This window comes from Theropithecus gelada, chromosome 10 (genome assembly GCF_003255815.1).
Source record: "Theropithecus gelada isolate Dixy chromosome 10, Tgel_1.0, whole genome shotgun sequence".
NCBI lineage: Eukaryota > Metazoa > Chordata > Mammalia > Primates > Cercopithecidae > Theropithecus > Theropithecus gelada.
This window is the reverse complement of record NC_037678.1, coordinates 85,848,593-85,876,215: the sequence shown is the minus strand read 5'-3', so window position 1 is coordinate 85,876,215 and position 27,623 is coordinate 85,848,593. Positions and strand designations below refer to the sequence as shown.

The window sequence follows — 27,623 nt, the reverse complement described above, 5'->3', positions numbered from 1 at the left end:
CCCGGCTAGTTTTTTTTGTATTTTTGTAGTAGAGACGGGGTTTCACCGGGTTAGCCAGGATGGTCTCGATCTCCTGACCTCGTGATCCGCCCGTCTCGGCCTCCCAAAGTGCTGGGATTACAGGCTTGAGCCACCGCGCCTGGCCGATTAGAGCAGTAATTCTTAAAGTGTGGTCCCCAAATTGGCAGGGTCAGCATTAAAAGGGAACTTATTAGAAATGCAAATTCATGGACTTCACCTCAGACTTACTAAAACAGAAATTCTGGGCATAAGGCCCAGTAATCTGTGTTTTAACAAGCCCTCCAAGCAATTCTGATGCACATTCAAATTTTAGAACCATTAATTCAAAGCATATTTAAGATAATACTTGTAATAGAGTTCTTCTCCCTGTTCAAGGGAAAAGAGACAAACTTAAGAACTTTTTAGATGTTTTATCAAAGTTATCTTGTATTATTTTTTAAAGGATGAATTAATCATTGGCATATCCTTTGAACTCTAGGGTATAAAGATTGGCATAAAAAATTTTAGGCCAAAGACAGGTATTCCTTGATATATGCAAAGAAACACTAGACAGATTTAAGAGCACCAACCTAAATATTATCCAGATATACTACCCTGGCACATCTAAACTTGTGGGAGTTGAGATTTAGTACTGCTGCTGCCTTCCAAAACTATATACTGTACATACTTCAAATTTTCCCACTTTTATCATCTTCATTAGAAAGACTAGCTGTACCAGGACTATGAAGATATATTCTTGTATAACTGGTACATATGTTCCTAAAAGCTACTTTTCAAAAATAGAACTGAATTTTATAGGCTTAAAGCCATTATCAATTAAACCAAAAGTATCCTTAATCATTTTGTAATTAGTGGTTTCTATATCTACATGAATACATTTTTAAACAATGCTTAGCAAAATAATAAAATAAAATAAAAACAAATTTTAGAATGCCCATAATATATTTATGCAACATTTTTAAACAATACTGTCTGTTATTTGCAGATACATATGTATACAAAATTATGACAAACAAAAGTTGTACATCAAATGATAATGATTGTGAAAGAAAATGAAATTGAGAAAAGAAGTCAAAGAGGACTTCAACTTTATAGCTTATTTTTGTTATTTATAAATACAACAAAATCCTCAGAAATTCTGATTATTGAAAATACTATTTTATCAGAATGAAGGTTAAAGAACAGGTACTGTAGAATATTCAAACTGAGAAAGAAGGAGAGACAAGCCTAGAAATTCCTAGCTTAGCACCACTGATTCTTCTATTCCCAGAAAATAACTCTTAGGGGTAAAGCTATTTCCAGAGGATGAGAATTAGACATAAGGATGAGTTGGAAATTCAAAGAAGAAAACCGGTTGCCCAGAAAAAATCAGAATACAAGGGTTTAGAGACATATAAATCCATGGATATACTCCTTATTCCCCTAAGTAATACTAAGTTAATTTGAACTCGTGAACTTACAGCACGATGATTAAAAGAGGAGGATTTGGAGTTGGAGAGTTTTAGTTAAAATACTGGGTCTACCCAATATTTTATTCATCCTAACCTCACTGAGCTTTTGATCTTCCATCTGTAAAATGAAAAGAATAATACCTATCTACTCAGAATATTTAGATAATTAACATAGATAATGTATGTGCCATTCTTACACAGTGTCTGGCACAGAGCAGCACCCCATAAAGGCTAGTTATTACCATCATTTCTTTAGCCATCTGTCCAGCAGCTAGTTGGCAGGTGCCTATTACATGTCAAATTTTCTACAAGATTCTGAGGATTCAGCGAGTGAACAAAATAGAAACAGTCCATGTCATTGTGAAATCTGTAATCTTAGAGGGAAGAGAGATAGTTACCTAAGAAAATTCAGTGACTTTGATGGAGACACAGTAGGGATAGTGCCCAACCATCTAGGGCATGCAGAGGGGCCTGCTAGAAGATTCCTAAGTAGAGATAATCTAATGACAGAGCAAGGCTTTTGTACTAATGGAGATGTAGAATTATTCCTTGTTTAACAAAATCTGACTAGTAAATTATGCTTTTTCCAATCATACTAGAAATGAAATCTGGAGCTTTGTAAAAGTCTTTTTGGTCTACGTCCTGCAAAACTGACCCTGCAGGCATGGACATCATACCACATTTGTAAGTGTGAGGCCTTTGGTGTGTTCCGCATCCAGGAAGTGGCAGAGTTAGTGGATTTTTAGTCTAGTGGGGGCTTTGTGCCCCTCATGGCTATTTCTGAGAGCTTTTCGTTGGTTAGAAATAACCGTGTGGCAGAAGCTGAGAGAGTATTTTAGCTACAACTCGTGAAACATCACTTCTTGTTCATCTTCTCCTGGAGAACGTCCCAATATTGTACACTTCTTAGTTTTCTTGCATCTCTCTCCCAGTTGTTCATAGCTGAATCCACTGATTCTCTCCATGCATAAGCTCCACTCAACCCCAGTCCCAAAGCCAGTTTTGGAGACTCAGATTCTCTAGCAGCCTCAACCTTCTCTGAGCTAATCTTACTTGGGTCACCCTTTCAGACCTGGGGTCTGTATACTGACCTCAGTGGGCTCCAGGCTATTGCCAGGTCTCTCCTGCTGCCATTTAAACTCAGGGTCAGGTGGCCCTGTGAGGATACCTGGTCTTCCCTGTCACCTTCCAGGTTGCAGCACCACCCTTCCCTTGTGTACTCGAAGCTTCTGCTAGGTTTTTCTTTCCCTGCTTCTTTTTCCAGGCCTGACTGCCTGCTGGACACACACATTGGGTGGGCCATTAACTCTATTCTGTGGGATCCCCTGTTCCTCCCCAGCGCCAAGCATGTGCCTGAATAGAAAAATGCTACTGCTTCTGGTTTCCTTTCACATACCTTAAGAGATGGCCTCATCACCTGTCCTGTCCTGAAGACTGCATTAAGCTCACCTTCTCCTAGACTGGTAAGGTTGCATGAAGCTGGAATTCCTCATACTCTAGTATATAATTATTTTTGACTCTGGGCATTTAAATACTTGAAAGAAGCTTCCTTATGATGACCATTATACATACAGATGAAATGAACTACTGTTAGAATATTCCTCTCTCTTTGTATGTAAAATCCTCAGATTTCTGAGGGGTTAATTAAAGCACAGATATCGACATCATCTTTCTGTAAAACAAATTCTCTTCTACTATACTCAGATATCTGGATTTTTGTTATCCAACAATTCAGTTTATTCCCCTTTATTTGGATATACCATCACCATATCTTGCAATTATCCAGCACCTTTCATCTTTCAGGTTTACACTGTAACATTAATAATAATGACAACTAGAGTAATAATCATTTATCTAACACTTTGTATGTTGAAAAACATTTTACAGTGGGCAATTAGTTATTCCACACCTGTAAAGTAGTTAGCTATCATTATAACCATCATTTTAGAAGAGGAAACTAGTACACAAAACAATAAATTTGTCCTAACTCATTAAAAAAATAATGACTTTTGACCAAAGACAGAGCTGCAGCAATAAAGGATCATGTAACCTGAGGGACCTGCAGTGCCTATGACATGACCCTGAAAATCTTGAATTTGTTGCCATCAAGAACTGGCCAAATTCATTCATCCCTATAGTATCTTCAGTTTGAGGGGTAAATGAAGAAGAGGATGCTTAACAGTGCCAAAAACGAAAAAGATTATAAAAGTGGCTCCCAAAGAAATTGCCCCACCTTATATTACTGTGGAGCTACATCAGATAGTAAAAAAAAAAAAAAAAAAAAAAAAAAAAAATTCTTTTCCATAAACTGAAGGAATATAATGTAGTCATCGTGAAACATAATAGGCTTGACCTGCAGTATTCTGCTTGCAATTTGTTTCCTACTGTGTACTAATAGGTCGCATTCAGAGACTCTTTGGGGATGAGCGATTTAAATCAGGAACTCAATAAACTTCTCTTTTTTATAGTTTTAAAAAGATTTTACCTTTGGCACAAGTAGATAAGCTACACAAGCATTATACTATAGCTGCTATATAATTAAGAAGATATGTAGACATATCCTGGCACCTGTTAGAGTACTTCCTAACTTTTAACATATTTGTTTGTAGTTATTATCTGAACTTCCAACCATTTAGGTGTCATTTAGCTAGCCCAACACAGTGAGAGAACTTATAAGAGCCTAGAATTTTTACCAAGGTATTTCCACATCTAAAAAGAGGGTTTCTATTATGGTTATTTTTTTTTCTTTACAACCTTTGATTCCTATCTTTGAGCATAATTTACTAATCTCAACATTTTCTGAAAGAATGACTAAACATCTATTTGTTTAAAAAACCGTTAATTATGAAAGAAACATACAAATATAAATAATACATACCAATTATAAAACTAATTTTTAAAAGGCAAACTCTAAAAATCAAAAGCAAAATGGAAACAAGTGACCTTAAAAGAGGATCCAGTTAAGAGTACCAACACATACAATTTTTCTTTAGTTAAACCTTATTGAAGCTAAAAAAAGAAAATAGAAACGCATTGTAGGATAACACGAGTATACATATTAGTAATATGATGTCAATGACAAGTTACTTGTAGTATGTTAAAGACAAATTATTAATAAATTAAAATCAAACTATGAAAAAGGAGAATGACATAACTGGTGAAATACCCTCAATATGGTAAACCACAAATGAAACAACAGGCTTTCCCTCTTTCCATGTGATCTATAGAATGTAAATTCTCTGTATTTCATTTCCCCATCTATTCAATTACATATTGTTCTCTTTATTGCCCATTTAAAGTAAATATATTTAAAGAAAATTATGAGATCCTGGCTATACAAACTTTTTAAAAACAAAAGATAATACTATAATAAAAATAATTACTGCATAAATATGAATATCATCCTCAGGTTGCCTGCTATAACCATTTCTGAAGTTTGGGGGGTTTTTTTCATTTAGAAATCACTTGAAGATAAAGAGATTAACTTTCCAAAGTAAACTGGTCAAAACCAAACTATATAAACATGTTGAGAATCCAGGATGAGAGACAGTAATATCTCAAAGCACCTACTCTGTGTGATAGAATGAGCCAGAGGTATAAAGATGAATATGAAATTACTCACTCTTAGGAAGTTTCTGCCTTAATGGAGGAATATACACTTCCAGGCTCAGGTATGGCTACAATGAGAAGGAGCATTTAATCTGCATAGGGTTGGCTTTTCAACAGGGATTTTCGGTGGGAAAGTTCACTTAGAATTGGGAGCATGTGTAGTAAACATGATGAATTAACTTTGAAGTTTAGCTTTAGAATGAAGGGATCACAGTAACCAAAGTTAGAAGTGTAATAAACAAATTATGTCCTTGGAATTGCCGTTACCATAGGAGAGATCAAAGCAGACGCATGGCTTGGATTTTGAACCCTCTCCACCTCACCTTCCTCCACCAGGAAGAGCATCTGGAAGGCTTAATGACAAACAGTAGGCAAGACTAGAGCTACCATGGCTAAGTTAAACTTTTAAGAACAAGAATTAGACAAGCTCATGTAGAATGAAGAAAACACATACTAGAAATCCAACTGGAATGAGCAGCTGCAGAGATGGTCCCTAGACTGACAAGTAGGCGAGGTAATCAGAAGAGAAAGTAAAGCAGGGAGGAGCTCGCACTGGCGATGACCACCAGACTTTGCCCAGGTTACTCTGATGGAGGTTTGCCACCCACATCACCAGCACCAGAGTTCCTTTCTTTTTTTTTTTTTGTTTTTTTTGTTTGTTTGTTTTTCGAGACAGAGTCTTGCTCTGTCGCCCAGGCTGGAGTGCAGTGGTGCAATCTCGGCTCACTGCAGGCTCCGCCTCCCGGGTTTACGCCATTCTCCTGCCTCAGCCTCCCGAGTAGCTGGGACTACAGGCGCCCACCACCATGCCCCGCTAGTTTTTTGTATTTTTTAGTAGAGACGGGGTTTCACCGTGTTAGCCAGGATAGGATGGTCTCCATCTCCTGACCTCGTGATCCGCCTGTCTCGGCCTCCCAAAGTGCTGGGATTACAGGCTTGAGCCACCGCGCCCGGCCAGAGTTCTTTCTTCAGTTCTGTCCTAACACTTTTCACTCCATTTTAAGCGGCATGCTGGGACTGTCAAAGAAAACGGCTTAACCAAGGCCTGGATGATATGATGGCAGAACAGTGAGGAGATGGCAGAGCAAGATCTCTACAGCAAAGAGTAGGAGATACATCTGAATAGATCATGACGTTCTGCTTCCTGAAAACTACTACTCATCATTCAAGACTGCTCCTGTGTCACCTCTTCTGGGAAGTCTTCCCTGACCACTATAAACTGTTGACTTTCGTTGTTCTGTTTCGTTTTCCCTGCATGAAGAACCTATTTAGTTCTTAAGATATTAATGTGTAAATAAGTACTTATGCCTCTGGCTGCACTTGGTTCTAAGAATCTCACCTACATTGATTTCAAGGCTAGTACACAAGAGGTAATCAGTATTTGCTGTTGACTGAGAAAGAGAAAAAGAAAGAAGGAAAGAAGGAGGGAAACAGGGAAAGGAAAGAAGAAAGTAAAGAAGGAAGGGAGGCAAGAGGGAAGGAGGAGGGAAGATAGGGAGGGGGGAAGGAGGGAGGGCAAAAGTAGGTTGGCTCAGTGTGTAACTGAGTGTTGTCAGACCTGGCCTGGCTCCTGGTCCCTAACCCCCTTCCCTCTTCTTCCTCACATCTGGGCCTCCTGGCCTCCTTTAGCAGGCTTATCCGCCCATAGTGCCCAGGATCAATCCCACCTAAGGCAGTCAAGATTTTTTTTTTAAGAGACAGGGTCTCACTCTGATGGCCTGGCTGGAGTGCAGTGGTGTGATCATGGCTCACTGCAGCCTCAACCTCCAGAGCTCAAGCGATCCTCCCACCTCAGCCTTCCAAGTAGCTGGGACCACAGGCATGCACAGCCTTACCTGGCTAATTTTGATTATTTTTTGTAGAGATGAGGTGTCACTATGTTGCCTAAGCTGGTCTCAAACTCCAGGGCTCAAATAATCCTCCTACTCTGGCCTCTGAAAGTACTGAAATTACAGAGGCACGAGCCACCATGCCTGGCCGAGGCAGTTAAGATTTAAACCTTATTTTCTGTGGTTTAGCATCACATCCTTTCCTGCATCTCTGCTCCCAGACTGAGTAAAAAGGCCAGAGCCCCTGAGTTTCTCCTGCCATGCTGCTCTCTCTCAGGACTGAGAGGCTGTTGCTGTTCCGCAGGCCCATGGCTGGGGCCCCTCCCCTGCTGAGCACAGGCCAGCTGGCAAACTCACTACTAGTCATGCTTGACTGACTCTCCTGAGGGGCAACCCCCAACACTCACCCTCTGTAAACTGCCTCAGTCCCTCACCGCTGACTGCTATCCTAGATTCCTCCCAGCATGCCTGAAGCCTGGCCACATCTGGAGGTTTAACAAGAGTGAAACAGAATCACTGCGGGATGTTGAGCACCGGAGTGATATATGCTGGGAAAGCCGTTGTGTATTTGAAGGGAGGGTGAGAAGGCGCTCCACTCTGCTTACGAATGCTTAAGACAAAGTTTATGAAATCATTCCCTCTTAAACATATTCAAAAAGCCCTTTAAATGCTTTGCTCTTCATGTTAGGAATTCCAGGTAGCAACTCAGATTTTTTATGAAGAGTTGTTTTCAGGGTATCTGTTCTGCCTTTTAAAGAAGTCATCCAGTGCCCATTCTACTAATGTGAAAGCATCATTTTAACTCAAAAGACTATGCCAGCAGAATCCTTGGAACATCTGAAAGAATGTAGACAACTATAATTGCTCTAATAATTCAGCTGAACAGGGATCATGATTGGCCACAGGGAAAAGGCTGTGTTTATTGACCAATCAATACGGACAAACAATAGTAACTCAATTAATCTTTGCTGAATGAATGTGTGCACATATGTGTGTTTGTGTTTAGAAACAGATGATGGGTGTGTGGAGATGCACAAATACTATCTATGATATGACAGCACTTGGTTTATGATTTCACTCTTCTTTTTTTTTTCTTTTTTTTATTTCAATAGCTTTTGGGGTACAAGTGTTTTATGGTTACAAGGATGAATTGTGTAACGGCAAAGTCTGAGATTTTGGTGCACCTATCACCCAGGTTATAATTTTATTCTTTTTCAACATGCATTTTGGTACGCCACACAAACCGCCTCATTGTATGAAGGGACATTAATAACAGACAAGCATTATGAATCCTCTCTTCAAGGAGAACTGTCCAAATCAGAAATGAGGGAGATTAGAGGAGCAGCTACTAACGCAAGGTACTGAACCTTGTCCATCTTTGGGCCTACTCTAAGGGGCAGAGGGAAAGCAGGAAGCCATCAGAGGTGGGAAGGCTCACAGTGTCCGCTCTGTTCTCACGGGCAAATGGCTTTGCATGCATTGCAGCTGGGGCTGACTGCATAGGTAACAGCACTTGCTTATTAGACAACAGTACTTACCTATTAACCTGCCACAGAATCAACACAGGAATAAGGTATCGAATTACAGCATTGATGCGAATATATGTGTTTATTTTTTATTTATGTGTATGTATATATGATTAAAATGGCAGCCATAAAGCTATGTGTACAAAAGACAATAAGTTACCACTCTGTCAGGAACTGTCATTTTAAATGTCTAGCATTATCCCTCAAGTACTTTGACAGACTGGAGGAGGAAGCACATCCCATAAACAATATCCTGCTTGGGTTCTATCAGCAGGTTCTAGTTTTGTGTTAAAACTATTACATCAATGAAAAAGAAAAGATATCTAAAGTAAGAGGCTGTAAATTTTGTTCCTGTCTATTATATAATGATCCAAAAGGAAGTGAGGAATTAGCTCCTTAGTTCTAATTTTTCTTTCTAATGCTACTTCTTTATATAATTTAAGACTGGCTACAATGATTTATATTTTACTATATATTCCAAAGGTACCAGCATCACAGGACCTAGTGCATGTACAACATTCTTATTACAGATGGGTGAACATGTATCTAAAATGCAATGTCTTCTAAGACTGAATCTCAAATGCACAAAAAAGGGATATGAAACTGGGAAGCAATCCAAGAGTACTGTAAGACAGTGCCATTGTATTGACTTTCAAGCTATCAATAGATCTTGACACTTGTGAAAATAAGCCAAGGAATGCAACATTCATATCTTAACTGTATGTTTTCCTGTCCTCTCACTTATTTTTCCTGTTGTAAACAGAGCTACCCATCTGTGCATAGAAAAGCAAACCTGGAGAGCAGAAGCATATTAAAAACCACAGTGCCAGGGCAAGCAGCCCTGGAGTGGCAGTCGAGAACACTGTCTTCTCATTCCAACCTTGCCCTATAAGCTATATAACCTTGAAGAAGTTTCTCTCAACCATTAAAATAACAACAGGTAAAATAATATACAGGATACTGTTGGTAATAATAATGGAAAGTTTGTCAAAAAATTAACAGAACTTAAAAGATTTTTAACACTAATGTAAATGTTTCCTGAAAAGTACAATTCAGTCACTATAGACCAGCTATATATTCAATTAAGAAATTAGTACATATCCATCTCTGCCTTCAACTTATCTATATATAAACAAAAATGATCAATTTTACCAAACAAATTAGTAAAATTGGTAAAAGTTACCAAATTTTAACTGAAATGACTGAGTAGAAGTAATCACATCACCTATGCTCATTACAATGAACTGCAGTCAGTGGCAATACATTCATAGAAAGATTGATATCTAGCTCAAAGATGAAAATTCACATCAATGTAAAGTAAATCTCTCACTTTAAAATCAGCACTGAGAGGATGATACGTGAACATTTTTTAAGTCTTTCAGGGGATCTGTCTCATCGGTGGTAAGCACTCAAAAAAGAACAACAAAATGCTAAGATTTTATGGCCAATACAATTCTGCATACAATAATTTTGTCTACATTTCACAATCAGGTACTACTTATACAGAATATGGGGAAAGTTCTCCTGAGGATCTAAAGAATGGGACTTAGGTCCCATTATTATTTTTGTATGTAGTGTCAAATTTTCTTGATAAAACTGTTTAGTCAATTAAAAAATTATTCTCTTGAGGAACCTTTGAAGGGATATTAACTCATGTTGAAAAAAGGACTTGTTGATTAAATCCAAGAGAATTACATCAATTCAATTGCTTCTTATTAGATGATTACTAGCTGTTACTTTACAAATATCACTGAGAGGATTAAAAAGATTTGTCATAGAATCAGAAGGTCAAAAATCAGCTCAGAGAAGGCTAAAAATATTCCTTAAATTTAATTTTTAAATGCAGCTTTCCAAAAATCAGATGCATGTTTTAGAGCAATCTTGACATCTCCAGAAGTGCATAAATAAATTTAAACCTGTCAATGACCTACTTTAATGAAAGAAATTACAACCATCTTAAATACTTGTAATTTATCTTTATGATGATGCTGAGTTGCTAATTTTATTATTCAAAAAATTATAAATGATGACAAATTGAGCAAAATCAACCATCTAGAGGAAGACATTAAAATAAAGACTTTAGCTAAATAGAAAACTGGCCTATTCCTGAATGTCTTACCATTGCTAGACATTCATAAATCTTCTCACAGAGGAGAGAGGAATCATAAGAAAATACAAGCCAAATCACTAGAGTCAGTTCTATACACACCAACAATACATACATATATTTAAAGAAAGCAGTTTGACAATATAGAGGTAACCACCATGGCAGGTACATTACACTGTTTTCCTCAACCTCCACTGTCCCCTTCCTCCTTAGTAAACGGAACAGTAATTTTTCCCAATGAGTGTATTGCTTCTTGGAATAAAAGACTACATGCTAGGAATGAATACTGTCCAGATTCAAAGATAATGTGGGATTCTGCGTAAAGAAAACTGACTCATGTTTGGGAGCTCACTTTTTTTCATGTTTTGCCTTTCCTACTTCTTCTGACCTGTACTCATATTTATGATGGCTAGAGCTCCAGGAGCCATCCTGTACCCTGAGGTCATCTTAGTATGAAAGCCATGCACTAGAAAAGAACAGAAAAGTAAGAGCTGAGTCTCTGATGACACCACGGAATCACCATATAACCATTCCAACCTGTATCTAGACTACCTTTACATGAGACAGAAATACATTTCTGTCTCTTTTAAACTACTGTTACTTTGGACTTTAATGTTTCTTACTTTTTCTGTTATAGTGGCTAATAATTAGTCAAGTCAATTTTTTTAAATATTCAAAAGCAATAACTGAATCGTCTACCTAATTTGTTGTTTTAACTTGATGAATGTGTTTACATAGACTCAATTTTAACTTTCCTCTATGGTAGTAACAGTATTCGTGAGGTTTCTTAAAATACTAATAGATCTTGTAAGGAAATCAGCACTATGGACAATTTATCTTAATAATGTTTTCTTCACCTATTATAAGAGACAGAAAGAAAAAATTACTGGGAATTCAACTCCTAAGGAAAAATTTCCCTTCTAATTCCCCCCAAATACAATAATGAGTACAATGAAACATCCTACAGATTCATATTTTCTAAAATAACTTAGGAAAGAAGAAAAGAAATAGACATTTATGAATCCTGCACTATTCCATGACTTAGTTACTTAGCAGATATTTTTGTTTAATTCTCACAATAAACACTTTAGATAGTTAATACTGTCCTCACACTTTAAAGATGAGGTAACTGAGGCTTGGAGATATTTACTAACGCTTTCATGGTCTCCACACAGTAAGTCCAATTTCAAATCCCATACTCTTTTCATGATACTCTGGCATAGAACATGCATTGACATGTGATAATATGAAGAGCATTTTCTAGTTCAAACACTTTTCTATTTTTCTTATGTCCAAGATTCTGTTTTTAAAAAACCAATTATTCTTACAGAGAAACAAAGGTTAAATGTTTAATTTCCATATAAAAATTACAATGAAACCTCCTGATGAAAGCCTAAGGCTCTGCACAATCTATCTATTTCAACTGTGTGTAAGAAAAAAGAAAGAGCAAGAGAGGAAGGGAGAAAGAGAGTGACAGGGAAAGAGAAAACAAACCTAGTTATGTCCATCTGGGCCTTATATGAAAAGGACTCTGTTCTAATTGTATACTCTTTTCTCTCCTACTATATTATATATACTGGGACTATGAAAGCTTTCATCTTCCTAACCTAGAAATAAAAATACAAATAGTTACAAGATTTTAGTATCAAAAAAATTTCCAGTACAGGAATCTCTGTCTCCCTCAGCTCACTTTGATCTCCTTCTCTTTATCCTCTAACTGAGCAGAAAGAAAAAGCAGAGTGTCAACAGTAATTTCTTTTTTATTTTTCAAAGTAAGTGGCTGATATATTAAGCTCTCAGGCTACAAAGTCATGAAAAGCAAAAGAAAGTCATTATAGTGGAAAAAGAAACCACAGCCTCTAAATGTACTATTGTTTAGAATTCATATTAAAAATAACTCTGTAATATGTAATACTCTGTAACTATGTACACACATGTCATACATGTGTGTTCATATAGCTTATAGCTGTTAAACCTTATGCCAAAAGTAGAAATGCAAAGTTTGACAAGAAGAAAAGAGTACTGTGTATATCTTGAAGTCAATTAAAATAACATTTAACCAAACCAAGGTATTCATATTATAAATTATTTTTGGAAGATTAACATTTTTGTGGTTGATGACTATAGCAAAATTTTCTTTGAAGTGTCACAGAAGTTACTAAACATCTTGTTGTTGGTATAGCAATAAAAATGTATTGTAAGTTAAGTGATGTTCAGGACTTACCACCTCCTCCTCCAAGAAGACTGGCATTTGCTGTTTAAAACAAAACATAACAAAAGACATTAAATAACATGTATAAGAAATATAGTATATCAGAGTAATTCAAGATAAATCTGATAGTGATCATATGTCTCATATACATACAGAAACATAAAATATTTACTTTCATTTAAAGACAGCTTATATTACTATTTTATGAGTTTGAAAATTAAAATATTTCACTATTTTTATCTTTTTCTCTTCAAATGGCTATTTTTGTAATATATTTCCTTCTAATGAAATTAAACACATATTGAGACTGTTTTATTCTCAGTTCTGTATCTAAATTAATCTTCTGAGCTCTCCATTTTATCAAGTAGAATAGAACAATTTTATTTAACCAATTTTAATGATTTCAAAGGACAATGTAACAAAAAAGTATTATGTTAATTAAGTTAAACATAATGAAACAAAGCTATCACAAAACATTTTTCAGTAAGAAATAACTCTTAAATAGTAACAATTTATTACTTTTTTGATTAACTTTTTTATTTTGAGGAAAGAAATAAACGTTAAACAGTGCTGTGGTATTTCTTACCTATTTATTTATTAGCCCAGCACACACATTTATAGGCGCTAAATTAAGTATAAAATAATTCCATTTGGATTTCTTTCACAAGGTCAAATTTTTAGGAAGTTCCATTGCAGGTTTCTGCTGAAGTATTAAACAATCTTACGCCTAAATTTATCCAAATATAATAACCAGAAAACATAATTCAATATACACTACACTGAGCTTTATTCCATAGAGTTCTTAAGTATCACAGGAATTATTTCTTGCCACCAAAAAACAGCCCAGCAGTAATACAAGGAAAGTAGGTAGCAAGCAAACTCCCCTTCTTTGTGAAAACTGAGTTACCAAAAGACTTAAACAAAAATTATGAAAAAGGAGTAGAAAGTCTTATACTTGAATTTTAGCATGCTGCCCACAGACCACCCATTTCATAATTTAAGAGATGCAAATATCATTGTTAATGATTCAATCAATAAATAATGGATCATTTGAAGAACAAATGCCCATATTCACAGTTCTATGAGGTTAGATATGTGATAGCTTACTGATTATTGTTACACTGAAGAGAATATCATGAAAATGCATGGAGACCAAACGCTATTTTCAATATGTCAATATTAAGAGTGTCAAATTTAGTCTCATATAATCTTCCAAGTATAGGACTGTCTAATTGTTGCTCTTGCTAATTACCCTCAGTACTTTTGTCACAAACATGTCCCAAGTAGCAATGTCATTAATCAACCATAAACAAAACTCACTTCTGATGTCATAAAGTCATCTGCCACCCTATCACTCAGGTCTGCAAGTCCCTCTGACTTTACCACATGTAAGTGTGTGATATTTACACAGACAGTAGCCAGAATTTAAGGTCCTGCCCTCAATCCAGCTTTGTAGCTTTTGAAGTGGTAACTTATTGAAGAGGCATGAGGACAGACATCAAGAATTCTACTTGGTTTCATATCCGTTAGTGGAAAAGAGAAATTTCATGATCAACCAAACATTTTCTAAAATCTTAGCTACATGCATTTATAAAACCACATGAAATTTCACACTCCTGCTGATTTTTTATTTTCATATTTGACTGAGAATTACCTCCCTATCTATAGGTTTTCCAGTTCCCTGGGACTCCATCTGTTGTCCTCCAATTTTCACATATTCATTCATAAGGAAAAAGGTATTTTTAACAACCAACAACAATAATAAATAGGAGCTCTTCACTTAAATTACCATGCTCAGTAGCACAGTAAGACAATATAGTCTATTTTCATCCAATGTTTTGCTCAATAAAAGTGGAGGTTGCCTGTTTTGAGAGCACAGCCCAAGGCCCATCTGTTTAACTAGGCACTTGTCCAATAGATGTGGATGGATGGGTAGGTGTAGGAATTGGAATTCCAGTTCTGGCCAATCATCAAGTTAGTTTATGTCCAATGTGTCTTCATGTATTTTACATAAGCATATCCAGTAACATTTTAACTTCACTGTAGAACTATTTTACAAAATTTTGACACTCTACATAGTACACAATCATTTTTAAGGTAATTCCATGTGTATTACTATCCATGTAATAGAATCTTAATTTAGGCTGCATAATCATATTCAAAAAAGTTCTGATAACTATAAATCCAATAAAGATTTTTCCAATGAATCCATCAAATTTGTCTATTTTATCTATTTCTATTCTCTAAAAAATAACAAAAAAGTTAACTTTATTAGCAAAAATGTCAAGGCACTTTTCTTCAGCAAAAGTGACATAAAAATACACAAGTAAAGTTGAAACTTTATTGTTATTTGTAGTATTACTTTGCCTCCACAAAGCACTCCAATAACTGGTTATCCAACATTCATTGGTCAGGTAGATTCATGTTACTTCTTCCATTTTACAGAAGTGAAACGACTTTTGTGTGTCTAAAATTAATAATAATTTAGTTTCTACTTCATTATCTCCAATAAATTGAGATATATCCCAATTAGATGGAAGCTTCTCCAAGCCAAGGTCTGAGATTAATGGTTTGGCCTGCATCTAATAAATTTTCAAGACATGTTTTATAATAGTGAGATAATTGGTAGGTTTAGTCAATTTCTTCATTAATACAAGAGGGATTTGTTTACTGAAGTGTGTGAAGAAAGCAAACTTTGACCCTTTTTCTTCCTATAAAATCAAAGATTACTTAAGAAACTCTAAAAGCTTATTTGGAAATGCTTAGTAGGAATGCATAAAATATATTTATGTCCCTATCTAAATTTCTTCCGAGAGGGAATTTTGGACATGCTTCCTATTAATCCTACTGTTTCACAGAGAAAGGAAAAGAAGAAAAGGAACAAAGAAAACTTGAAGTTCACGAACATGATGCCACTATTTTTAAAACAAGATTTAAAAATCTCTTCTCTGAGCATGCTTATGAAGCGAGACTATTTTAATTCATATTTCCCTGAAATAAAATATCTCTTTTATTACCAGTGGAGGGAAGGAAAAAATCAAGTTACAGTAATTGTCTCAAAGATTGATTCAATGCAAAACTAAAATGAGCCATTACAAGATAATGAATCTGTGTATTGCACTTTTTCTTCCCCCCTAAAATAACTTCACGCAAGGAGATGGAGTTTTACTGTTTATAAAGTGAAAACAACATGAACACAAAATGGAGAAAAGGGTTATCTGAAGCTAATTTCGTAGTGTAAAATATGGAGAATTGATTTCCAATACCCTAAACAAATGGTTCCATTTTTAAAGTTTATGAGAATTTTTTCTTTCATTTGAACCTAGTTTTAAATTTTTTAATTAAAAGTATCAAATTCCTATAGCTATAAATATTCACTATTAAAGTATTAAAACAAAAAAAATGAATACAATATAAGAATCCCTTTCCTGGGACAATTAGCCTAAACGAAAAATGATCACGGCAGTTGTCAATACCACTTTAATTTGTTTTTCTCAAAATACAAATGAAAAATGCTGGAAGAGGTAACTCATGTCAACCATGAGCCAGGAGGCTGAGGCAGGAGAATCGCTTGAACCTGGGAGGCAGAGGTGGCAGTGAACCAAGATCATGCCACTGCACTCCGGCCTGGGCAACAGAGCAAGACTCTGTCTCAAAAAAAAAAAAAAAAAAAAGTATTTCAAATACCGTTTTTTCTTTTTGCCCAGTAATTTTTATTATCTCCACAGCATTTGTTTGTTTTTCCACTCCATTTCCACCCCACCCAAGACTATCTGCCAAACACACAAGAGTCTGGGAAACGAGTCTTTAAACATTGATTAAAACTATTTGTGCAGGGTTTTGTTTGCTTTTCATCATTATAAAGGAAATTATACTTGTTTTCATCCTAACAGAATCCTGACCACCTAGTTTAGTTTATTTATTCTGCTTTCTTATTACAATAGAGCACATGGGATATCAAAAGGACTGTTGGCAAAAACTTCCCCAGGAGCTCTATTTAAAACACCAATTTCATTCACAACATGTTATCCCCAAAGATACAAAAGCTGAAATACCACCTTTCAGAATGGCATACATTATATTCCCTAGAGTTTGAAGCTCTTTAAGTAGGAAGTGCTAAAAAATCTGATCAATTAAAATCCCAAGCACATGCATGATTCTAGAACCACTTTATATAGGAAGCAACCAACTCACCTGACAGCTGTGAAAATACAATCTATGCAGACAAATACAGCTATCAATTTGGCAACAGGCCTCTGTCTATGCTTTACTAGATTTATACCTCCCAAACAAAATCAACAGAATGCTGGAGATTTTGGGCAATGGTGTAATTTCCTGCTTTGAAGCTGACGAAGCAAGAAAATGAAGAATAGGCTTAACTGATTCACATGTAGAAAATAGGCAATAAATACATGATTAATACTTTACAGTTCATGCTACTATAGAATTTGAAGAAGACTTATTATTCCAGTATCTGTGTTGTTTGTACAAGCTGTCACTCACTATGAAGCCAAAAATAGAATACAATGACCCCTACTACTAATAAATAGGTGAAAAGGCATCAGAAATTGGAAGTCTTACTTGGGATGATTCACATATAAAACAAAACAGAATTACTGTTGTTAAAGTACAAGGGAGGAGCTACAGCTGGTCCTGGTTTGCCTTATTAGGTACTCAATGACTTCTATGAATATCATAGCATGGGCAAAAAAAAAAAAAAAAAAACTGCCAAAAGCTAAACAAATAAACAAACAAACAAAAGCCCCACTTATTTGGTCCAACCCCTTTATTTTACAAAAGTAGAAAGCTAAAGAGGATCAAAGATGTTGTTAACTCACTTGTCTAGGATCAGACCCAGAAGAACCAACCATAAAATACTGTCAACTTAGATATTTAATAATAACGCCCTCTTAACAAATTATAAATATGTGTATGTGTCTCTTTGTGTGTATTGCAGCCCTCCTGCTCCCCAAAATTACATCCAAAGATGGTGATAGAAAACAACATGCATGGAGTCTACTGAATGTTACTTTACCCAAGATTGCCTAACTTAATTGTTAAAGGGTGAACTAAAGCATTAGCAGGCAATTCCTACAGTTCTATTATGCAATGCATCTAATGCAAAATGAGAGAAATCAGAATGTGCTACACACCAGTCATCCTTTATGACAGTATATTGTAGATCAATTGTAATTTTGATAATGATAATACTGGCTCAGTTACAAAAATGGGATTACTTGAGTAACGCAATCTGGGGCTTTCCCAAGAGTGAACGAGCATATCTAAATAGGGAAAATTTAGTTCAAATGTTTATTAGTTTTATGGTTATAATTATATGAGACACTTGAACAGTAATTTTAACTTGCCTTTGACAAGAAAGGTTTTAAATAAATACAAACCAATTTTCAATTTAAGAAATGAAAGATGTGCTTATTTGAGAGAATGTGATACGCTTTTAGCCTGATTAAAACATAAGCCTCAACATGTACCCATATATTCACACTTTGGGGGGAGCTGGCTGATTTGTTTCAATAAAACCAGAAAGCACCTTTAAAAAATATTATCTTACCTAGTTCCAGTATCTCATATTTCTTATAATATTATAGCATCCTCAATTCTCTAAAATAATGAAATAGAAAGTGAGATTTTTAAAAAGGTTTATTACAATTTTTATATTACACTTGTATTTAAACAAACAGGCCAAAAAATAGTTCTCAGTCTTAATAAAGATATACGAAGACTGAGATGCAAATGACCTCAAATGAAAAGGACCTGGGGCTAGTGGAAATGCATAGGATGATTCCCCTGAGAATTCTTATTACGCTGTAAAATCCATGAAGGCAGAGGCCATATTCGTTGGTATCAATGGTACAATGCATGATTCTTGGCACACAGTAGGTACTGAATAAATACTTGTTAAATATATAACAAAGGGAATGAATGGAAGATAAGAGAATGAGAGAGAAGGGAAGGGGAAAGGCATATTTCTGGGACAGGTGAGAGACCTCTGATAATGGATAATGACTTCTCTACCATTTTGCAGCCAAGTGAGGCTGTGCCAGGATGTAGCCAAGCAGATCTAGCTCCAGACTCTATCATTGACCTTCAGAAAGTTCCTTAAACTCCAAATTAAACTCTTGGAGTTTCTGTGTCTTTTTTTTTTTCTTTTCTTTTTTTTTTTTTTTTTTTTTTTCTTGAGTTTCTGTTTCTTAAAGAGTAATCACTTTTAATCCTCTCAGCAAACCTGACATGTGCCTGGCTCCATGGCATACATTTATGTGACCATATTGGTCACAGTACAGGTTTGCTGAGAGGAGTAAAAGTGCTAACTTACATGAATGCATATCATGGAGCCTGGCACATGCAAAGGGTCAGTAAATGTCAGCTTCCCATTCCATGACCTGATTTACAGTGTCATTCCTTGCAACCAAGCTAGGACTTAACAGAAAACCTCTACTGTTTCAGACCAAGTCCAAAGTCTGGCAATTTGTGGGTCTGGGGCCATGTTCATCTTTGGGAATAGTTTTCTGTCCCCAATCTGAGATGTTCACTGCTATGCCCTCAAGGGAGTTTAAGAAAGAACTTGGGACTTATGTACAGAAGAGGGTGAGAAACAATGCCATCTTCAGATTTTCTTTTTTAATTTTGTGTTTGGGCTTAGGTCAATTAAACAATAATTCTGTAAGCCGGTAAAGTAAATGGATGTGAATATTTTGCATATTATCTTTGTTTTTCTTTTCTGGGTTATTTTGATTATTTAGTTCAAAAAGAATATTGGGGCTGGATACAGTGTCTCACACCTGTAATCCCAGCACTTTGGGAGGCCAAGGCGGGCAGATCACCTGAGGCCAGGAGTTTGAGACCAGCCTGGCCAACATGGTGAAACCCCATCTCTACTAAAAATACAAAAATTAGCCTTGTGTGGTGGTGCACACCTGTAATCCCAGCTACTCGGGAGGCTGAGGCACAAGATTGTTTGAACTCAGGAGGTGGAGGTTGCAGTGAGCCGAGATCATGCCACTGCACTCCAGCCTGGGCAACAAGAATGAAACTCTGTCTCAAAAAAAAAAAAAAAAAATTGGCATTTTATGCCAGATAGCTCCTGTTTACTCCTCAAAACCCATTCTCTGTACTTGCCCCCCTTCTCTGCCCAAGGCCGCTGATCTAGGTACTTGACATCAAAAGGCCCTCTCTTAACATCTGTCTCTCTAGTTGGGTTCAGTCAGGTGGGGAGCCCTGGCAGATGACAGGAGAGATTTAACATTCTCTTCCCTGGTTCACTTCCTGTAAGCTTATTGTGAATGGACTATGTCCCTTTAAAGAAGGTCACCGTTCTAATCAAGGTTCTTTACAACACGACTTTTTCTCTTTCTGGGTTCTGATATCCTCCCCCTCTCCTTGTCTCTTTGTGCCTTGGGTGGCAACAGCTGTGCTGTTGGTGGTCCCTGGTCCATGAAAATCTCCTCGAGGTTCTCCTACCCCACACCTGGCTCCAGCTCTTGAATTATTGTAATTTGACTGCATCATCTGTTTCCTGCTGGGACCTTGATTGAACAGATATGTTTTAAACAGACTGGTCACTGATGGTGGCTAGCCTAAATCTCATATTCCTTCAGAGGCTAACTCTCTTAGTGCAGATGGTTATAAGGATGGCCCCTGTTCTATGTTTCCATTTGAAGAATGATCAATATAGCAGACTGTTTACTTTGTTAATTAAAAAACATAAAACACATAAGTATAACAAATTATATTTAAAACATATAAAATATAAAATAATACATACTCATTTGAACATGTTAAAGAATCAAGTATATTAAACAAACTCAACTCCTCTTGTCTACCATTCCCTTCCACACTTTTCTCCATGTTCTTGTAAATATATGCAAATAGTTAAGGCTTCTGAGGTTATGACAAAAATAAAATTGCCATGCAACATAAATTTCTCGTTTATTAATAAATATATCATGGCTCTAACTAATGAAATAATATGTAACACACTATGAGATTCCAGAGTTTGAGTAACACTACTCCTATTACTGATGGGCACTTACTTTCCAGTTTTGCTGTTAGAGATAATGTTCTAGTAAAAATCTGTGTGTTCGTGTGTGTGTGTGTCTGCATATGTGTGTGTGCATACATATACTGGAGTTTCTATAAAATAAGTTCTCTAAAAAGGGGCTCCTTGTATACTGTTGGTGGGAATGTAAATTGTACAACCACTAGGGAAAACAGTTTAGAGATTTCACAAAAAACTAAAAACAGAGGTACCATATGATCCAGCAATCCCACTCCTATGTTATACCTAAAAGAAAGCAATCACACTCCGAGGTATACCCAAGAGAAAGGAAATCAGTATTTCAAAGAGATTTCTGCACTCTCGTGTTTGTAGCAGCACTATTCACAATAGCCAAGATTTGGAAGCAACCTAAGCGTCCATCAACAGATGAATGGATAAAGAAAATATGGTACAGCTACACCATGAAGTACTATTCCATCAGAATAAGGAATGAGAATCTGTTATTTGCAACAAGGATGGAACGGGAGATCATGATGTTAAGTGAAATAAGGCAGGCACAGAAAGACAAATTTTGCATGTTCTCACTTACTTGTGGGAGCTAAAAATTAAAATAATTGAACTCATGGAGATGGAGAAAAGAAGGGTGGTTATCAGAGGCTGGAAAGGGTATTCAAGGGATAGAGAGGAAGTGGGGATAGTTAATGGGTAAAAACAATAGTTAGAAAGAATGAGTAAGAGCTAGTATTTGATAGCACAACAGGGTGACTATAGTAAATAATAATTTCGTTGTACATATAAAAATAACTAAAAGTATAATTAGATTGCTTGTAACACAAAGGCTAAATGTTTGAGGCAATGGATACCCCATTTGCCCTGATGGGATTATTACACATTGCATGCCTGTATCAAATAACATAGTTCATATATATACACACACATACACACACACACCTACTATGTACCCACAAAAATTCAAAATAAAAAAAAAGTTCTCCAAAGTATTACGGGTAAAAGGACATACGTACTTTTTAAATTTAAGAGTTTAATAACATTATTTTAAAATGTATATTAAAATATGTTTATTAAAATAAGTCAAAATTAGCTGAAATGTAACATGCCTAAGTATAGCTTGGAGAACACCTAAATCATCAGTATTATTTTATGTTTGCAAATAATTAATCTGAATCAAATGTTTTAGTATGTTAAATGAGATTTCAGTTCAATGGGGTGCTTCTGATGTAAATATAAACTACATCAATGAAACATTTTCATCTATACTTGAAAGGATATTTAGTTTCAATTTCTGACAGATTTCAAATATATAAATTTTTTACTAGTCTTCTTTTAATGTAAAAATAGTAAAACTGTCTCAACTAATGGTAAGTCTCTTTAACCACTTTCTTTTCATGTTTATTAGATACAAAGCATGACAGGTCTTGAACTTAAATGCAAATGAAAAACTTGGCTAGAAAATATTACAGTAAGAAATTTTCCACTACTTTCCAATTAAATTTCTTGAAAATTTAAAGTATACTTTAGAAGCTTAAGGTTTAAAAACTTCAGAAGATAGGCCAGGCATGGTGGCTCATGCCTGTAATCCCAGCACTTTGGGAAGCCAAGGCAAGTGGATCACCTGAGGTCGGGAGTTCGAGACCAGCCTGACCAACATGGAAAAGCCCCATCTCTACTAAAAATACAAAATAAGCCAGGCGTGGTGGCATATGCCTGTAATCCCAGCTACTAGGGAGCCTGAGGCAAGAGAATCGCTTGAACCTGGGAGGTGGAGGTTGCGGTGAGCTGAGATCGCCCCATTGCACTCCAGCCTGGGTGACAGGAGCAAAACTTCGTATTTAAAAAAAAAAAAAAAAAACTTGACAGGATATTAACTTACCAGAAAGATATGGAAAATGTATCAAAAACCCCACAAAGATATGTAGGAATACTTCAGCTCAGTAAGAATTTCAAGGCTAAATATCATGTTCCCATGATAATTCTAAGCTGTCTGCTTCCATTCATCTAAAACCAACCATTGAGACACTTCATGTACGTCAAACATTGTACTAGGCACCCACTGCTTTTGTACAAGTGTAATGGAAGGCTAAAGAGAAATGGAATGCAACGGCTAAAAGTAATCACCAGATAATTACTCAAATTTACATTTACACCCTGAATCCCAACTAAAAAATAAAACAGCTTACATTTATCATTTTTGTTAGATGCCAGGCATATTACTAGCTAATTCAGTCCCCCAAAGAAGCTAATGAAGTAGGTACCATTTTCTATTTCCACTTCATATGTTAAAAAAATTGAGACACAGACAGGTTAAGTAACATATCCAAGATCAAAGGTTGGCACCAGTATTTGAAGCCATGTAATGTTACTAGAAATTTCACACTCTTAAGCACCTCCCACAAGAGAAGCCAAGTTTCATGCCCTCCAACCCTCAAAAAAACGTCAGAGTAAGGAATAAAGTAGGAATTATATAATCCCTGTTTCTGTATTTCTCTTTTTTAAACTACTGTAGCATATGAAGACTTTCTCTAGTGGTGCCAATTCTACTTACAATAAATTAATGAAAATTCAATGGAACATATGTTTCCATTTCTTCTTTTTCCAATCTAGACACATCATTTTAAAGCAATATTCTTCTTCCAGTTTGTTAAAGTCTTGTTACACATCTAAAGTATGCTGGTTCATGCAGAAGCTAACCTAGCTCTGCATTCACCCTAATGCAATGCTTGGATCATCAAGAAGTTTGAACTAACTTCTTGCACAAATCTAACTCATGAGGTGGCCAGCTTATAAAAATCACAAAATGAGCTCTTGTATGATTCATTTCCATTAGAAAGTTATGCTCTGAATCACCAAGCCAGTGGACAAGCTGACACACACTTTAGTAAGCTTATCAAGGTAGAAAATATGCCCAAAATAACAACCAAATATTGGAATATACAAATAGATCCTGAAGACAATTTTCTAAGCATCTATTATTTAACAGACAATGTTTAAGAGTTGATCTTTATGATATCTTAATCCTCCAAATAATCTTTCAAATTGGGAATTTTACTTTTCCTATAACAAATGAGGAAAGTGAGGCTAAGTTACTTGCCCAAGGTCATGGGCTGGTAAGTAACTATTCAATCCAATGCTTGAGTCCTTTCACCCAACACCAAACAATGTTCTTTTCAGTATGCCAGACTATATCTTAAGGAATTATTTTATCTCTCCCAAATTATTTCAAAATAGATGGATATTCAATGCCCACAAAAAGCAATGTATTCAGTTAACACCAACATTAAAGGCAGTATTACTGGTTTTTTAACCAAAGTTACCAAAAAAATAGCATTTACATACATCATACAACTTAAAATTGTAAAAATTTAAATACTTTCTATGCCTTTCCCATATTATTTACTAACATTATTATAATCAGCAATTTTGATCTCACAAAATCTGTAATTATCTAAAGGAGAATACTCCTTTGAATATTACATTTAATATCCTGATAACAATAGCCAAATTTTGACATTTAAAAAGACAAAAATTCTCAGTATGACTTTAGGTAATATGAACAATTAAACATACATTGCTATTAAACAGGGCATATATTTCTTAATTATCAATGCTTAAAGACTTGAGCTAAATTTAGATTTTTGAAAACAATAATAAATAGTATATTAAAGTTTGGCTCTCACCAAATAAATGCAAACTGGCTAACCTAAGATTTTATATGCTTACAGTAAAATACACAAAATGAAAGTAAAATGTATGTTTTCATTCGTCATAAGTTTTCTATCATTTAGCACTCCTCATCCTTGAATTTAGGACAATCAAATACAGAATCTTTATCATAACCTGAAATAGCAAATGAAAAACCATAATTTTTCTTTCTTAAATAAGTCTAATAATTTAGTTTCAAATTGTAGTTGGCTTCTATTAATACATAGTAAAATGTTAGTTACATTGTTCAAGGATGAAATAAATACATTGTTATATTTACATCAGTTGTAAGTATAAAATAGTCATCTCCTTTAAGACATGGAAAAATATAACTTTATCAATATCAAGTTTAATTATTTACCATACAAGACACACTTTTTTTCTGTACACAGGAGACAAATTATAATTTGCATCCTGTGGACATCAAAAAATACCAATTACTTTTGTTATTACAGTTCCATCAGGCCAGCTGTGGATTCTGTAATAGAGATTAGTTTTAGTCTGTTGCATAGAAAAGCACTGATATTAATCTCAAACAGAAGTATTATCATTGGTGAGAAGCTGATTACTGACTACAGAGGCTTTTAAAAATTATTATCATTTAACAAATCTCTCAGGATAACTAAATAATACTTACTAACACTAGTTGTAATTCTAACGTCACTCTAAGACTTCTAAAGACCAGAAATGAAATAGATGCAGCAACAGGTAACAAAACAATTTGCATATGGTATTCCACATGCAACAGATGTGGTGTCTACCCAAAAAAAGTACGTAATATTAATCTTTAGTTTCATCAATAGTTATATAATTTTGGGCAAGTTACCGAAACCTCTATGCCAATTATAAAGAATACAAATTATAATTTAATTATTTAACAACCATTTTTTAAGTAGTCACTATTTGTGGCTGTTCTAGAACAATTGCTGGAAATAAACAGGTAAGTAAAATAGTCACATTAAATTATGTAACTATAGGCCAGGTGTGGTGGCATAATCCCAGCACTTTTGGAGGCTGAGGCAGGAGGATTGCTTGAGCCCAGGAGTTTCAAGCTGTGCAACATAGACAGGCTCTGTCTCTACAATAAATAAATAAATAAATTGCTGGGCATGGTGGCATGCACTTATTAGTCCTAGCTACTCAGGAGGCTGAGACAAGAATATTGCTTGAGCCCAGGAGTTTGAGGTTATAGTGAGCTATGATTGCATCACTGAACTCCATCCTGGGTGATAAAGCAATATCTTGTCTCTTAAAAAAAAAAAAAAAGATATAACTATAGTAAATAAATCTATAAAGCATACATTGTTATTTTTATTATACAAAAATCTAATATTTAAACATCAGAATCATGATGTTGGAGATTTTTTGTAAAATTTTTTTACTAGTTGATGAGAGATTACAGTATTCTATTTTGCAAAATTTTGCCCTCTCAGATGAAGCTGAAGTCTGGTGAAGATAGCATAATTTGTTTTTTCTGGTTCCTCCTCCCACCCACTCCTGCTAAATACAACTGTAAACCCTGGAGATAATGTGAGAGGCAACCAAAGGAGAACTCTTAAAGGTGCAAGAAGGAGGGTAAACTGATTAGAGAATCCAGGAGTGGAGGAACAGCATAGTTGCAGGGCACCATACAACATCCCACCAAAAGGAAGAAGGTGACCCAGGCGCCAGCATTCCCTGACATCCAATGTAGCAACAGAAAGCAGCCCAGGTAGGCTCAGCTCTCCCTGGGATTGAACAGGAGCCCCACTGAAGATAAGCTGACGAACCAGCAGGAAAAATATTCTCCTTCTCAACAAGGCCTGAGACTCCCCTCTCCTACCAGAAGACACAGGACAGCACCAGCACGGGGGGATCAGGCCTCAATAAGCACCTGCCAGGAGGATCTACGGGCCTGATTTTCCTCTCCCACACCAAGGGCCATTGATGGCTGGGGAGCACTGGCATTGGGGATCTTACCACAAGGACCCAGCCCAGGAAGAGCTTTCCATCTCCCACAGACAGGAGGCATCCTGTCTCAACAAGCTTCTGGCCTCAGAAGTCATTTCTTTTCCACCAGGCCTGAGAATCCCCTCCTTCACCAAGATATCTGTAGGTGGGAGACGCTGGTGAGGGAGAGGTGGAGGGGAATCTCCACCACAGTAAGTAGCTGGGCCTAGAAGCACTCTTCATCCAGTCAGACCAGAGACTTTCTTTTCCCCACCTAGAAACATAAAGAAGCCTAGCCTAGAAAAATGTGTTCTGTCCCCTCAGGCATCACAGTATAGACCCCTGGGAGCCTCGCCAGCACCAGATACACAAGGCCCACCAAAATAAGACCAAAAAATCTTGGAAAATTAAGTTGTCCTTAGAACTACTGCCCACTAATGTAGGCTAGGATCTATGATCTAAACCTAATAGAGTTACTACCTACTAAAATAAGGGATTTGAATATGACCCAGAGTCTCCTAGAATGAACAGAGCCTCAGAAACCCATGGGACAAAACCAAAAGATCCCAGAAGTTGAGGAGAAAGAGAGTAGGGCCTGAAGGAGTATTGAAAGACATAATAGCTGACGATGTCACCAATTTTGTGAAAGAGATGACCGACAGATTCATGAAGTGAACCCCAAATAAGAGAAGCAAAATAAGATAAATTTTTTAAAAACACATGCTATTATTAAACTTCTGAAAACTAAACACAAAGAAAAAAAGCTTGAAAGCAGCCATAGAGAAACAGAACATTTCCTATAAAGGAACACCAATTCAAATGACAACAGATAGTCCTTAGCTGGCAGCCCCTTCAACAATTACCTCAGCAGAAAACAGCTGCCTCACTCTAGATCATGCCCCTTCCCTGGGTGGCTCATATCCAATATCTTGGGGATATGAGTCATGGCCCTCTGCCCAGTGCTGATACTTATGGGGATATGAAGGCCCAGGCCTTGCTGCAACTCAAGACAACTCTGAAGGGCCATCTCAGCTTCCTAAAGGTTCACCTGATGCCTTCGTTGAGACTACAACATAGGTCAGCTTCTCCCACTACTCAGTTTTGCTTCCTTTTCCATTCTTTCACAGGTTTTTATCCTAAAAATGCTCCCTGAGTAATATCCTGCACGCTAATCTTTACCTTTATCTCAGAGTCTGCTTTCT

The 27,623-nt window shown here is 36.1% G+C and overlaps 1 protein-coding gene across 4 annotated transcripts in view; it reads right to left on the bottom strand.

The window, feature by feature from the left end:
• Positions 1 to 27,623, bottom strand: part of MACROD2 (MACRO domain containing 2) — a 2,143,045-nt gene that overhangs the window by 1,591,748 nt on the left and 523,674 nt on the right. For all 4 annotated transcript variants that reach the window (XM_025399153.1, XM_025399154.1, XM_025399155.1 and 1 more), the window contains exon 4: positions 12,768 to 12,797. In XM_025399153.1, coding sequence (XP_025254938.1) covers positions 12,768 to 12,797 — 30 coding nt within the window. The remainder of the gene's footprint in view (positions 1 to 12,767; positions 12,798 to 27,623) is intronic.